This window comes from Sinocyclocheilus rhinocerous, unplaced genomic scaffold (genome assembly GCF_001515625.1).
Source record: "Sinocyclocheilus rhinocerous isolate Xijiao unplaced genomic scaffold, SAMN03320098_v1.1 scaffold289, whole genome shotgun sequence".
NCBI classification, from domain to species: Eukaryota; Metazoa; Chordata; class Actinopteri; order Cypriniformes; family Cyprinidae; genus Sinocyclocheilus; species Sinocyclocheilus rhinocerous.
The window spans coordinates 541,954-555,969 of NW_015636845.1; the positions used below are offsets into that span (position 1 = coordinate 541,954).

At 35.4% G+C, this 14,016-nt stretch overlaps 1 protein-coding gene across 1 annotated transcript in view; it reads left to right on the forward strand.

Annotated features, from left to right (window-relative positions):
* LOC107748174 (neural cell adhesion molecule 2-like) overlaps positions 1-14,016 on the forward strand; it is a 69,812-nt gene that overhangs the window by 8,973 nt on the left and 46,823 nt on the right. Inside the window, exons 4-6 of the mRNA XM_016562876.1 lie at positions 4,276-4,482; positions 11,247-11,390; positions 11,807-11,941. Of these exons, the coding sequence (XP_016418362.1) occupies positions 4,276-4,482; positions 11,247-11,390; positions 11,807-11,941 (486 nt within the window). The remainder of the gene's footprint in view (positions 1-4,275; positions 4,483-11,246; positions 11,391-11,806; positions 11,942-14,016) is intronic.

Genomic DNA, 14,016 nt, shown 5'->3' on the forward strand with positions numbered 1-14,016 from the left:
AGTTTTTTTCGCAGCACCACCTCATCACGTCTCTGACGCTGATGTATATGAGATAGATGCATGAATGCACACAATTTACGTAGTGCTGACTCGAGTAGTCATTTATTTAGGTTGAACAGCTTAAATAACTTCTCCCATTGTAAGCAGTATTGAATTCTAAGACTAAGGCGTTCTTCATGACCAGGGCAAAGCGTGGGATTGCATGTGTATAGTATGTTTGATTATTTTGTCTTGGACTGACAGCTGTTTTCATGTTGATTGCTTTACAAAAATAGATCAGGGATTTTCAAACTGGAGTCTAGGGACTTGCAGGGGGGTGTAATAGGTTGTTTTGAGGGAATTTTACCAAATGTATTTTTAAGAGCTGTCAACATCACCATGTTTGGTGTTAGTTATCTCAACCAATCATAATGCATATTCAACATATGTGTCAATTTAAGGTATCCAACTATGTCCCCTAGATGCATTTCTAAGTGTTTAATGCAAATCATCATCTTTAGAAGCTAGGGTGTAGGGTCTCTAAAATAACATTTCTTGTCTCACACTTTTCTTGCACCTTTGACACATAGACTGCTTTTAGTACATCAAAACAACTCAAGCATACTGATAAGGCATTTAGAGAGTTTAAAGAACACTCTTTAGTAGAGTAAAGCTAATGATACCTAAATTTCCCTCACAACTAGTAAAAAAAAAACAAACAAAAAAAAACACTACCATTCAAAAGTTTGGGATCAGATAGATAGATAGATAGATAGATCTGGAGCACAAAAGCAGTCATAAGTAGCACGGGTATATTTGTAGCAATAGCCAAAAATACATTGTATGGGTCAAAATTATCGATTTTTCTTTTATGCCAAAAATCATTAGGATATTAAGTAAAGATCATGTTCCATGAAGATATGTTGTAAAATTCCTACCGTAAATATATCAAAACTTATTTTTTGATGAGTAATATGCATTGCTAAGAACTTAATTTGGACAACTTTAAAGGCAATTTTCTCAATATTTTGATTTTTTGCACCCTCAGATTCCAGATTTTCAAATAGTTGTATCTCGGCCAAATATTGTCCTATCCTGACAAACCATATGTCAATGGAAAGCTTTCAGATAATGTATAAATCTCAATTTCAAAAAATTGACCCTTATGGCTAGTTTTGAGGTCCAGGGTCACATATTTCACAATATTACTGTTTTTATTGTATTTTTAATCAAATAAATGCAGCTTCGGTGAGCTTTTTTCACCCCAAACCTTTTAATGGTGGTATACACACACACACAATTAATATTTTTCTAACACAGTATAAATGCTTCTTATTCACGTGAGAATATATATATGTGATCTAAATGTGGGGGGCCATTGACATTAAAAAGTTTGAATCCCCCTCCTATAAATCACCAGCTTTGTCTGTAGTCTGAACACCTAAAATTCCCTTGCTCAAAGTTCCATATCATTCTAAACTAGTCAAGTGTTGTCTGTAATCCGCAGCTCCTAAGTTGTCTTTCGTTGCACACTGCAGGGAAGTTTGTGCTTGGACAGTGTACTGGAGGAAACGTGTATGGATATCCATGTGCACAGGGCTAGATTATGTCCGGCAGGTTTTGTGGTGAAGCTGGGTGTTGTTTTTCTTTTCCACATGGCTGAGCTGCTATAGTCAGGTTGCAGGGCTCCGCTGCGTGAGCTCCAGGAGTCGAGGCTCTACCCGACAGCGTGCTTTAAACAGGGTGATGCATGCTGACCCCTGCTGGACGCCCGCCAGATTGCGGGTGATTATAGCACACCTGGTATGTATCTGGTGATATGGAAGGTGCACACATGCTTCGCAGACCTTCAGGTCAACTAGCTGAGGCAAACCAGCATGCTCACCTTCAAAAATAGCTTTGGGATATGCAGGGGAGTGTAAGAGAAACTGTATTGGTTTGATGTATTTATAAAGTTCTATTTTAGGATTCAGTAGGACAGATTAATTTGGGTGCTACATGTTTTGGAAGTTATTTGCTCCAGAAGAGTGAATACAGCACAAATCAATGTATTTTTCCCCCCCCAAAGGGTTACAATTACTAATTCTTTCCAAATATAGGTTTTCAAGTCATCTGGTGAAAATTCCTGTATTTTTTATATCACAATTTATACTGCAAAACAAAATATCACAGTCAATGTTTTACAATTTCATGCAGCCCTAACAGTGACTGACAGTGCTCTTATTACTGGGACAAGTAGGTTAAGTGTCTCGCTCAAGGGCACAGTGTTGATAGCTCATGGATCCCTCTCCCCTTTCAAAGCTTGAAGTGGATAACTGTAAAAGACTTGTTCTACACTTGAATCCAGCCTATTATATATAATGCCCGCCTATTTTGAGCAAATAGCTATGTTCAGTACATATTGAACTACTAAATATAACCGGGTCACAGTATATAGTCACGTTTTTGCTAGTAAGTGGTCATTATTTCAGATTATTTTATCTATAGTGACAGTGCTGCATGGCTTATCGAAATAAAACCGTTATCGAGAAATGGCTTAAAGCATTAGTCAAATTGTGCAAATTGTGATTTAATTAAATATATACCTTGCCATTTCAGAGTAAATGCAGCACTGTGTTCATTTACACTCAGCTCTTCTTTTTTTTTTTTTTACAGTACTAGTACAGTATTATTGCAACAAAAAAAAAATGTATTTTCTTCATATTTTATTTTTATTTTTGTAATCATATTATTTTAGTTTTATTATGAGTCAAAAATAGTGGAAATTTGGCCTTTGAAAATGCAAATAAGTTTTTTTCTCCCTGTTCACTGTTTAAAAGAGCTTTGAGTTGGGTCATGGAAAGAGTATAACCTAAGTGTTAACACATTTATCACATTTTTTTAGTTTTTCCTAAATCGTTCAGCCCTGAAAGGGATAGGTTTTTTGTAAAGGCATTAAAGTAAAAAGTAATTTTTCAGCTTTTTTTTGCAGTTACCAACAAAATCATCCTAATCAGTCTAGAATGATTAATTCTTTCCAAAAATGCTATAAGTCATTTTTAAAATTAATTTTTATTTTCTATGCAGATTGGCTTCTGAACAAAATTGCCCAATCATTCTAGAATGATTTTTTTTTTTCCAAAAGTGCAAAAAGTTTTTCAGCTTTTTTTCTTTTATTTATTTTTTCATTCATTCATTCAGATGCAATAAAACCACCCAAATCAATGTATTTTTTCCCCCCCAAAGGGTTACAATTACTAATTCTTTCCAAATATAGGTTTTCAAGTCATCTGGTGAAAATTCCTGTATTTTTTATATCACAATTTATACTGCAAAACAAAATATCACAGTCAATGTTTTACAATTTCATGCAGCCCTAACAGTGACTGACAGTGCTCTTATTACTGGGACAAGTAGGTTAAGTGTCTCGCTCAAGGGCACAGTGTTGATAGCTCATGGATCCCTCTCCCCTTTCAAAGCTTGAACCTACAATATTTTGGCTGTCAGCCCAGATCTTTAACCACTGTGCCATACGATAACTCTACTACTTCCCCAAACTTAACTAAACTTCATTCAAAAGTGAAGACAAATGAATGTGAAACAGGAGATCCAGTTAAGTTTGTCTAAGCCTTGCTTTGTCCCTGAGCCCTTCAACCCCTAACATCTCATCCTAACCCCTTCAGTGTCTCCTCCATGGTCCAGCGTCTGCCGAGCGGGCTGAGATTATGCCGTCTCATCCTCTCCTTGAACCCCTCACGTCCCTCGGATCAGACTCTGCTCCTTCACTGATAACCCCCTGCCCGCTCTCAGCGTTTCTCCCTTGGCAGAGCTGCGTCACGGGGCCGGTTGCATCCTCGGGGCTGCCCGTCTGCCCGGAGCCGCAGTCTCACGCTCCCACGTAGTGTAGCCGAAGGCCCCCGTTGTGTAGCTGATTGATGCTTTGAGCGGAGAAGTGCTGCGCCATGCTGATGCTTTTTATGACCTTCCAGCAGAGCAGGATTTACAGCGCCAAGCACCTTGGTACCAAGTGTGTGCTCAGCCAGCCATTCTCTGCAGGGCAAAGCACATGACGGGTTTTGTTTATCGCAGTGTGTGTGGGTTTGAGAGACAAAGAGAGAGTGTATACTGCTACCAGAGGCTTAAGAGATATCCTTAAAGGGGAAGTTCTGCACCACTAGCAGCACCAAATGGAATGGCAGTGAAACGTGGCCATAAAAGCATTTGTTTCCTTTTAGATTAGAACATACTTTTTTAAAAAGTGTTTTATACTAACACTATTGTCAAGTTGTTCTCTAAATTTTTTCTGTGTGTGTTTAGTGATTGGGGAGCCTTTGAGTCTGGACTGGTATAACCCGCAGGGGGAGCGGATGGTCCCTTCTCAGCGGGTGGCCCTGCATAATGAAGGTGTTCGTTCCAGACTCACCCTCTATAATGCCAAAATAGAAGATGCTGGTATCTACCGGTGCCAGGCCAACGACGCACAGGGACATACACAGGAGGCCACTGTGGTACTGGAAATCTACCGTGAGTATCAGACACTAACAAATAAATCTGCTCATACACACCTTTTGTTGTCATCATGGTCCTTATAACTTAATTTATGTAAACGCATATGAAAAGAGATCAGAAATTAACAGGGGCTTGGGATAAAATATCAAAAATATTATAATGTCCCATAATGAACTTTCACAAAATGCCTTTTAATGAATTCATCTGTTTTTATTCGTAAAATATTTTATGCACATTTAAATCACAGAATTACATTAAGCTTTTTCAACGGAACCTTTCCTTGTTTAGAATTCTTTTAAAAAGAAGAAATAACTAGGATTAAGTAAAGTGCAAAAATAATAAAAACTAATTGTATGCAATAAAATCAAGATCAAGAACTGTGTTGCATCATCTACTCTATGAACAAGCAGGAGAATACAATTGTTGAGTATTTGTGTATTGTAACATCTCCAAGACGCTTCAAGAAAACTACCACAAAGCTACAGTACTGTAAAGATTTAGGCACTTGTGTGTGCAAATGTTGTAAAGATAATTTCACAAATAGATTGTATTTAGCAATTAACTTCTGTTAGCTAAATTAAATCAACGTTTAGTCTGTCTTAGTATTTGTCTGTTTCTTCATGTCATTCCAGACAGACTGGATGATGATGAGATCTGATCTCTGTGTGGAGCACTGGCTGTTGTCAGACTCCTTGTGCATACAAACAATTAATGTTTGGAAATGTAAACTGATCATTCCTACTGACACACTACAGCAAAAAAATAGAAATAACTGAGTTAACTGAACCATTTTTTTTGTTGTTATAATAAAGTTATATATGTTCAACAGTAGTTTTGTTGAAAATACTAGTGGCTTAAGACTGGCTTAAGACTTTTGCACAGTAGTGTATATACTGTATATATATAGAGAGAGAGAGAGAGAGAGAGAGAGAGACTAGTGTGTGTGTGTGTGTGTGTGTGTGTGTGAGAGAGGCAAGGACACATTAATAAAGTGACAGTAAAGACATTTATAAGATTGCAAAATATTTTTGTATCAAATAAATGTTTTTTGTACATTCTATTCATCAAAGAAGCAATTGTTTTAATGTTTTTAACATTGTTAATAATAAGAAATGTTTCTTAAGCAGCAAATCAGCATATTAGAATGATTTCTAAAGGATCATATGACAGTGAAGACTGGAGTAATGATGCTGAAAATTCAGCTTTACCATCACAGGAATAAATTACATTTTAAAATATATTTAAAATAACAACAGTTATTTTAAATTGTAATAATATTTCACAATAGTACTATTCTTACTGTTTTTGTAATCAAATAAATGCAGCTCTTCTGAGCATAAGAGACTTTTTACATAACACCTAAAAATTTTACTGAGCCCAAAATATTTGAACGATTATTTTGAATTCAGATACATCTTCTGTTGTTGAGCAAAGTGCACCCTGGTCATTTTGGAGACATGCGTTTTTCTTTCTTTCTTTTAATTGATGCATTTTCAAACATGTGCTGACAAGTTTAGCAGAGTGAGGAGACATAATGGGATCAGAAAATGGCATGAGCCAGAACTGAACTTCAGTGAACCAGAACACAACAAATCTTTTCACATTGTTGTTACATGTTACAGTGTTTACTATAAATTGCTTGTGCTTAGAGACAGAACCAGTTAGAGAATTTTAAGAATGTAGATCCTAAATCACCTGTGATTCAACACTGTGTGGCTCTTCAGCATGAAAAGCAAGCAGCTTTTGTCTCTCCTGCTCATGGCACTCGGCACACAGAATCCACCCAGGGGATACCAGGCTTCCTGGCACGCCTGTGGTCTCTGAGCGGTGGGGATGCTGTCCCTTTTACCATCCCATCACTGTCAAAGCCCAGACTCACATTTGTGCCGAGAGACCAGCCAGAGATACCTAGATAATTGTCTTTTTTGCTATATTTTACAAATAAACAGAGAAAATAACAAGCTGGCTTTTCATGTGTGGAAGTAAAGTTCTGACAGTGATGTTCGCATTTCAGTTCACCTGTTTTCTTAAGATGGTATGTTTTGAAATGTCTTGAAATAGCTTGTCATCTAAGGTACACATGTATTTCCTCTAGTTTGTTTGTCTCCAGTAACATACATCATTCCAATTTCAGCCATGGCTGATATCAATACAAAGATATCAGAAAAAAATTGCACCTGAAGCAAAAAATGATTCAGTAACCCTCCATCTGTCCTCATCTGTTCTCTTTGGAGATTATATTTGATGCAAACTTTTACCTCGAATTATCATACATTTACATTGAGATTTATTCAGCATATTACAAGGACGCATGCTGTTACATGTCCCGGCTATAAAAGCAATTCAAGACTACTGTATATTGATGCAAATTACAATGGAACAACATCTTGGCACAACTATGTGGGAATCCATTACATAGCTAAGGACATTATGCGTGTTAGCACAAAAACCCCTCCTCCACTGGAAATGCTGCCATTGAAATAGCTGTTTTGATTTTCCCTGTGAATAGAGGACATCCAAAAGCTTTCAAAGAGAGCTTCACAATGCAGGCGAAATGGATGTGTTCCATCCGAAGATGTTTGACAAATCTGTTGATGTAAAGCTAAATGTAAATTCCCCAACAACGAGACAGCTGCCGCCACACATCAGAGAAAGAACTAGTATTATTGAGAGGAAAGAAGTAACACGGACGGGGGAGAATAGTTGTGGTGTGGTCATGAATGCTCCTTTAAGGAATAGTTCACAACTTTCTTTCCTCTGTGGAACAAAATTGAGACATTTTTACAGAAAGTAGTAGTTGTGGTTTATGCAAATATAATGAATTGGGAATAAAAAAGATGTGAAAGTGCTATAAAAGTATCATAATTTTCTCCATATGTGTGCACTTTATTCCAAGACTTTTGAAGTCATATTATAGTTATATGAGACTGAAATTCAGTGAATGATAATATCCAGTGATTTTCCAGTGAGCTCTTTACCGGAGAACTGCTTTGAATAGATTCAATGCAAAAAGTGGTTTTTTGTTTTTTTTTTGGTCTTGTTTTTAGTGCAAAATGACATAATATATTAATTATTTTTCTAAAAATATCTACATTAAATTTATAGAAATTAAAATATTAATATTATATTAATAAAATAATGTAATCATTAAATATACAGTAAAAAGTTTTCCTTTTGATTTTTCTTACCCCCTTTAACAGATACTTTATTATTTTAGCTTAAACTCACTTAATTTTGAAAACAAGATTTGATATCTTACCGTACATCACTTTGAATTTTTCAAGTGAATGCATCTTGATTTAATAATGTTTGTACTTGGAAAAAAAAAAGACAAAAATACTGAATAATTAAATCCCTTCTGCAGTAGATCTATTAAGATTCATGAACCCTATTTATAAATCAATAATTCGGACTGATTTTGTGAACAGAAATCTGGTGATCTTATTTTTTTTTTAAACTGATAAAAAATGTCTGCATCTCTCATGAAAGCATGAAGAAAAATTATGACTATTAATCACACAAAGCTATCATATGACTTCAAAACTGCAGAATATAATGCACAAGTGATCTATGGACATATATTTTAATAATGCCGTTTCTTTAAAGTTTTAAAGCTTCAATTCCTGTACACTGTAATTGCATGGAAAAGAGAAACCTTCTCAATTTCTTCTTGTATGTTGCACAGAAGAAAAAAAAGTTTAAAACAACATGAGAGTGACAATAATGACAGAATTTGAATCTTTGAGTGAACCAATCCTTTTGGAAACACACCTTAATTGATTCGTTTGTTAAACTCTTGAATTAATGGGGAAGAGGTGACTAAAAGTAATAAAGAACGAGAGTGAAAGCGAGAGCTGCCAAGTCCAGACAAAGTGAAAAAGAAAGGAGCAAGGGTGGAAATTTCTCTCTTTAAAGGGCCCGGCTTCAAAGGCTTAAAGCACAGGGGTAAAACAAGGCTACGTGAAATGTTCACCAGATTCTCTTGTCTTTCTTTTTTTAAGTGTATGAGAATGTCATTTTAATCCTCAATGTGTTTAATTAGTAGACCTTGCAAAATTTCAGGAGATATTTCACATTCTCTGTGGCTGACTTTGTTCCAAGCTTGGCATTTGCCTATGTTCCATTAGAAGTTGTATTTAGAGCAGTGGGAGCCATGTGTAAACAGACATGACTCACAGATCAATACGCAGAGCCGCTGTGTTGATGAGGGTGTGCTGCATCTTTCAGCCCTCTGAAGACACATTTTCTTATACTGCGGTGTAGCAGATGTTTACAGCAGCTTCCCACACAAACAAAATGTGGTTTTGGTGTGTCAGAATGTGGCTGTGAATTGTGAATAATCAGAGACGATGTGGAAGCACACCTGATTTATGACAAGCAGACGTAGGTGTTGACATGTTCCTTGTTTTTCGTTGATTTTTCTTTGGTTTCCACACTGGGGGGTCTGAACTAGTTCTCCAAAGCCCTCATGTGTTTTTTCTTTTATCTTCATACCGCTTGGATTTCAAGTGTTACAAATTAAATCCGTACAAATTCCACCCAACATACAGCCCCATCCAGAACAATTAACAGCATGCAACTTAATCAGACATGTTGGTTTGTCTTGTTTTAATTTTGGGTATTTTATATGTAATGGTGTTACATAATTTACTTACAAAATAAATGTAACTAATCTATTATAGTTACTGAGAAAAAAAAATTCCAAGGCATTGTTAGATGCCAGTATTTCCTGTCATAGCTATGCAAAGATTTCATTTAAAAAACAATTTCTTGTTGTTATTTTAAGTCTGTATTTAACCTCAGAATGATCTGAAAGTAAAAAGAAGTGCTAAAGTCTGATTTTTTTTGGTGGCTGTGCTTTAAAATTTAATTATTATAATCATAATTCAAGTGATGATGATTTTGAATGTCTGACAGTAATGTGGTGTTACAGAAATGGTGAGTACTACTGTAAATCTGTAAGGATCACCCTGCCTGGTTTAAATGTTCGTAAATGATTAACAGTTAAAAACATTCACTAGAATTTTAGAAAAGTAATAAAATGTAATCAGTTACATTACTTTAATAAAGTAATTGAAATAGTTACACTACTTATTACATTGGGTAACTTGTAATCTGTAACCTATGACATTTCCAAAGTAACCTTCCCAACACTGCTCACAAGGAAGATTTGAAGTCACCCACACCTGAAATCTCCTACATAAGTACCATGGCATAGTGTCAGAGTATGTTCACTAGGGCTGGGTTTTTAAACAAATTTCTCGATTCGATTCTCATTCACAAGCTTGCGATTCGATTCGATTAGATTCAATATCAATTATTTTGGATACATATCAGGTACAGTACATGCCAAATTTTCTCAAGGAAAAAAAATCTCAACTAAAGCTGGAGAGTCAGTTGGTACTGCATTATAATATTGAAGGTTAAAATTGACTGATTTGTGCTGTACAACTGCTTAAATTGCACTTAATGAAGTTTTTATAATAATTAAGTTACAATTACTTCAGTCAGTTTTTTTAAATATACACATTTAAATAGTGGTTGTCATAAAAACTAATAAAATATTAAAGAACGGTAAAAAATTATAATGAATGTTATATGGTGCACATATTTAGCAAGATGTTCCTCTCTACAGTTTATTTTTCTGGCTGACTATCGAGTTTATGGTCACTGAATATGCTTTCTGAGGTAAATGTGATGTATGTTGCATGAATTGTTTACAAGCTGTTATATTGACGTCTTTGTGTGGCTGAAACACTAAGCGATTACATGAGACAGGATACGGATTGTAAAGTTGTACTCTTTCTTTTAACTTACCTTCGGATGTTTAGTCATGTTTATTTTGTGCTGAAACTGGTATTAATGTGGAGGAGATGATCAGTTCACGTGCGCCTCGTGCTGCCGTGTCTGCTGAACTGAGGTGCTACAGCGATCTGTCACTTCACATTAAACAGCACCAAAACGGCATTTTTTGTTTGAATACTGCAATACAATGGACATAAATGAAACTTTGTTTCATATTAAAAGTACCAAAGCACAATGCTTATTGTGATTTATTGGATGGGAAGTGCCCTTCAATGTTCCGTCCATTAACTGAAAACAGGCTAGACTAATTGATTCTTAGGATTTAAGAATCAATATTGTTTCTTAAAATGAGAATCGAATAAAATCGAGATATCGATATTTTTTACCCAGCCCTATTGTTCACAGGGAAAAAAATGGTGTAGAAACCATTTTTGCTCAGAAATGTTTAATAAATTTTACAGACAATTACAAAAAATGGCAAGTAACATAATGAATTAACCTTGAAACTTTGAAAAATTGAAATAGTATTTTCTTGTAAAACATACTCCAGTAATCTGTTATTTACAACTTCGAAGAGATAGTATCTAGTAATATTTTTGCTTTTTTTTCATAAGCCTCTTATGCTTTTATGCTATTTCAAAAACTGTACTATTGTGAAATATTGCAGACTTGGGGCTCAAGAAACATTTATTATCATTATCAATGTTGAAAACGGTTGTGCTGCTTTTGTGGAATCTGTGATGCGTTTTTTTCAGGATTCTTTGATGAAAAGAAAGTTCTAAAGAACAGCATTAATTTGAAATAGAAATCTTTAGTTGCGATATAAGTGTCTTTACTGTAACTTGATCGATTTAATAATCCTCGCTAAACAGAAGTATTAATTTATTTCAAAAACATCTTACTGATCCCAAACTTTTGAATGCTAATGTACATTAGTAGCATTTCACTAAATTTTTCTCCTCCCTGATCCACAGAGAAGCTGACGTTCAGAGATGTGAGGTCTCCTCAGGAGTTTCGACAGGGTGACGTGGCTGAAGTGGTCTGTGATGTCACCAGCTCCCCCGTTCCTGTGGTCTCCTGGTTTTACAACAATGTGGAGATCATTGAAGATACTGAGAGTAAGTAATCTGCCATATATACTGCCTATCACCTACATTGTAAAGCACACCTTTGCAGCTAAATAGATGAGATAAATACGTATTGTTACTTTAATTGTTGAAAATTATTGTAGAGCTCAAGCTGCTCTGGAGCTGATTTGAGAAATGGGAAAAGATTGTCGAAAAAAAAAGGAATGGATGAATGTTTAATGTATTATTATTGTAAAGGATTTGAGACCTTGATCACTGCAAGAATTTTAAAATATTATTCCCTTTCCCAACTTAATGGTGACAAGTGTTAACAAGCAAGCTGGTAAAAAAACAAATAAATAAATCTGTGTTTTATGTAAATGTGATTTCAGTCAGCAATAAATATAGCTCCTTTGAAGGCAAAATTAGCCTGTCATTAACACGCCATCAAATATTTTGTACTCCAGAGTTTCAGCTCCTACAAAACAACAATTTGCAAGTTCAGAGAGTAACTAAAGCAGATGAAGGAGTATATCGCTGCGAGGCCAGAGTCGAGGCCAGGGGAGAGATCGACTTCCGGGACATCATCCTGGTGGTTAACGGTGAGTTTGGGAAGCTGAGATGGATCCAGTAGTCATTCCTGAGATCTGTCAGGTTAAATAATACATTATATTCATGATTTCCATTTTGGTGAACTGTTCCTTTAAACATAAAGTCGTTCCAGCCCTATCTTTCAAATGAAAGCCACGTGCATCCCGTTATCTCAATGACATTAGCCCTGTGCCGTCTGATGGGAAGGAAACGGCACAGTGACATCACCCCGTCTGCGTGTCCTTGTCTAATGCAATGATAGTGAACATGAACGGGTGTCTGTTTAGCTTACTTCTGATATTTTCCTTGCTGATCCAATCATGGTGCTCAATGAGGCATGACCGATAATCCAGCCGACATGACAACACATATCAGAGACCGACATAAAATAAATGCCACTCTGCGGGGCTGTTCTGAAGCCCCTGGTCAGATAAGTGTTAGATAGGGAATACAAAATTAATATGTCTTTGTCCTCTAGGAGACGTTTTGATCTTTTCAAAGTTAGCCGCTTTTGCTGGATGCGTGTTGTCGGTTGAAAAGTCTGGACACTTTGAGATGACTTTGAAATGCCTAGGCCATACATACTAAACAGCGTCTCTGTAATATCTGTAATGTTGTGGCTTTAATGTGTGAGTTAGGCTTTTAGTAGTTGGTGAGTTGGTGAGGTGAGTTAGCTTTCCCCGGCCCCTGCGTGATATGTGTGTATATGAATATAGATATGAAGAGAAATGAAATGAAAATGACTGTATCAAGAAACTGAGATTATTTCTTATGCAGGAGTTTTATTTAGTTCACATAATTGAGCAGCACTGGAATTTGTTGAATAGCTTAGATTATTTCTCAAGTGTTGCATAAAAGTGTCAATATTGTTGCTGATATTTCTTGTAAAATGATTTAGTAGAAGTAAAAAATATTTTTAAAAAATGAGGTAATTCTTGTCAAATTAATTTGAATGGCATACAATAACATTTAAGAATTCTTGAAAGAATTCTATTCTACTGTTCAAGGCTGCATTTATTAGATAAAATATATTGTAAAAAATATAGATATTTTATATTTATTTTATTATTTTAAATATATATATATATATATAATTTTTTTATTTAATTTATTCCTGTGGTGGCAAAACTAAATTTCAGCAGCCATTACTCCAGACTTCAGTGTCACGTGATCCTTCAGAAATAATTCTAATATTCTGATTTGCTGCTCATTTGCTTTCTTATTATTATCAATTTTGTGCAATGTTGTATTTTTGTGGAAACCGTGAAAGAACAAAGAACAGCATTTATTTGAAATATATGCTATATACATCACATAAATAAATGTAAATGTCTTTACTGTCACTTTCAAGCAATCTATTGCTTCCTTACTGAATAAAATTATTAATATTTTTAATAAGGAAAAAAAAAAATCTTACTGTCCCCAGACTTTTGAACAAAAGTGTAAGTCCAGTAATTAAATAATTATCAGACATGTTTGAATCCATATTAATATTCCTGAGATGTTTTTGAGATGTTTATTCCCATGAGAAACATTTGAGAAGCAGGAAACGTAAGCAGCAGTTGCTTTCTATTTAATCTCATCTCTGCCTCAGAGGAACAATTAAGATATTAAAGAGATCTCAGTGGTTTTTACTCCGGTAGATTTTTGTACTTCAAAATAACTACTTTATTGTCATTTTTATTTGTAGCTGAATTATTAGCCTTTGAAAGTGTGTAATTGTTGATGCTAAAGGTCAATTCAGTCTATGGTAGATGGTTTTCTGGCCTGATTTGATGTCTTAATGCCCAATTGTGTCTCACATTAGCAGAGCAGTTTCAGTTGGGCATGCGTATCAGGGAATAGGTTAAATTAGATTACTGCCTTTGGAAAATAGGCATCGATTGGCAAGAAAGTCAATGATAATCTTGTTGGAACCATTTCGGTGCATGACAGCCCAGTGCTGTGCTGTGCTGTGCTGTGTGTGTGTGTGTGTATTTCCTCCATGACTCTTAGCACAATTCCACAGTATGCACTGCATGTAAAATGTAAAGGGATAGTTTACTGAGAAATTAAAAATCTGTAATTATTTACTCACTTAGATGTC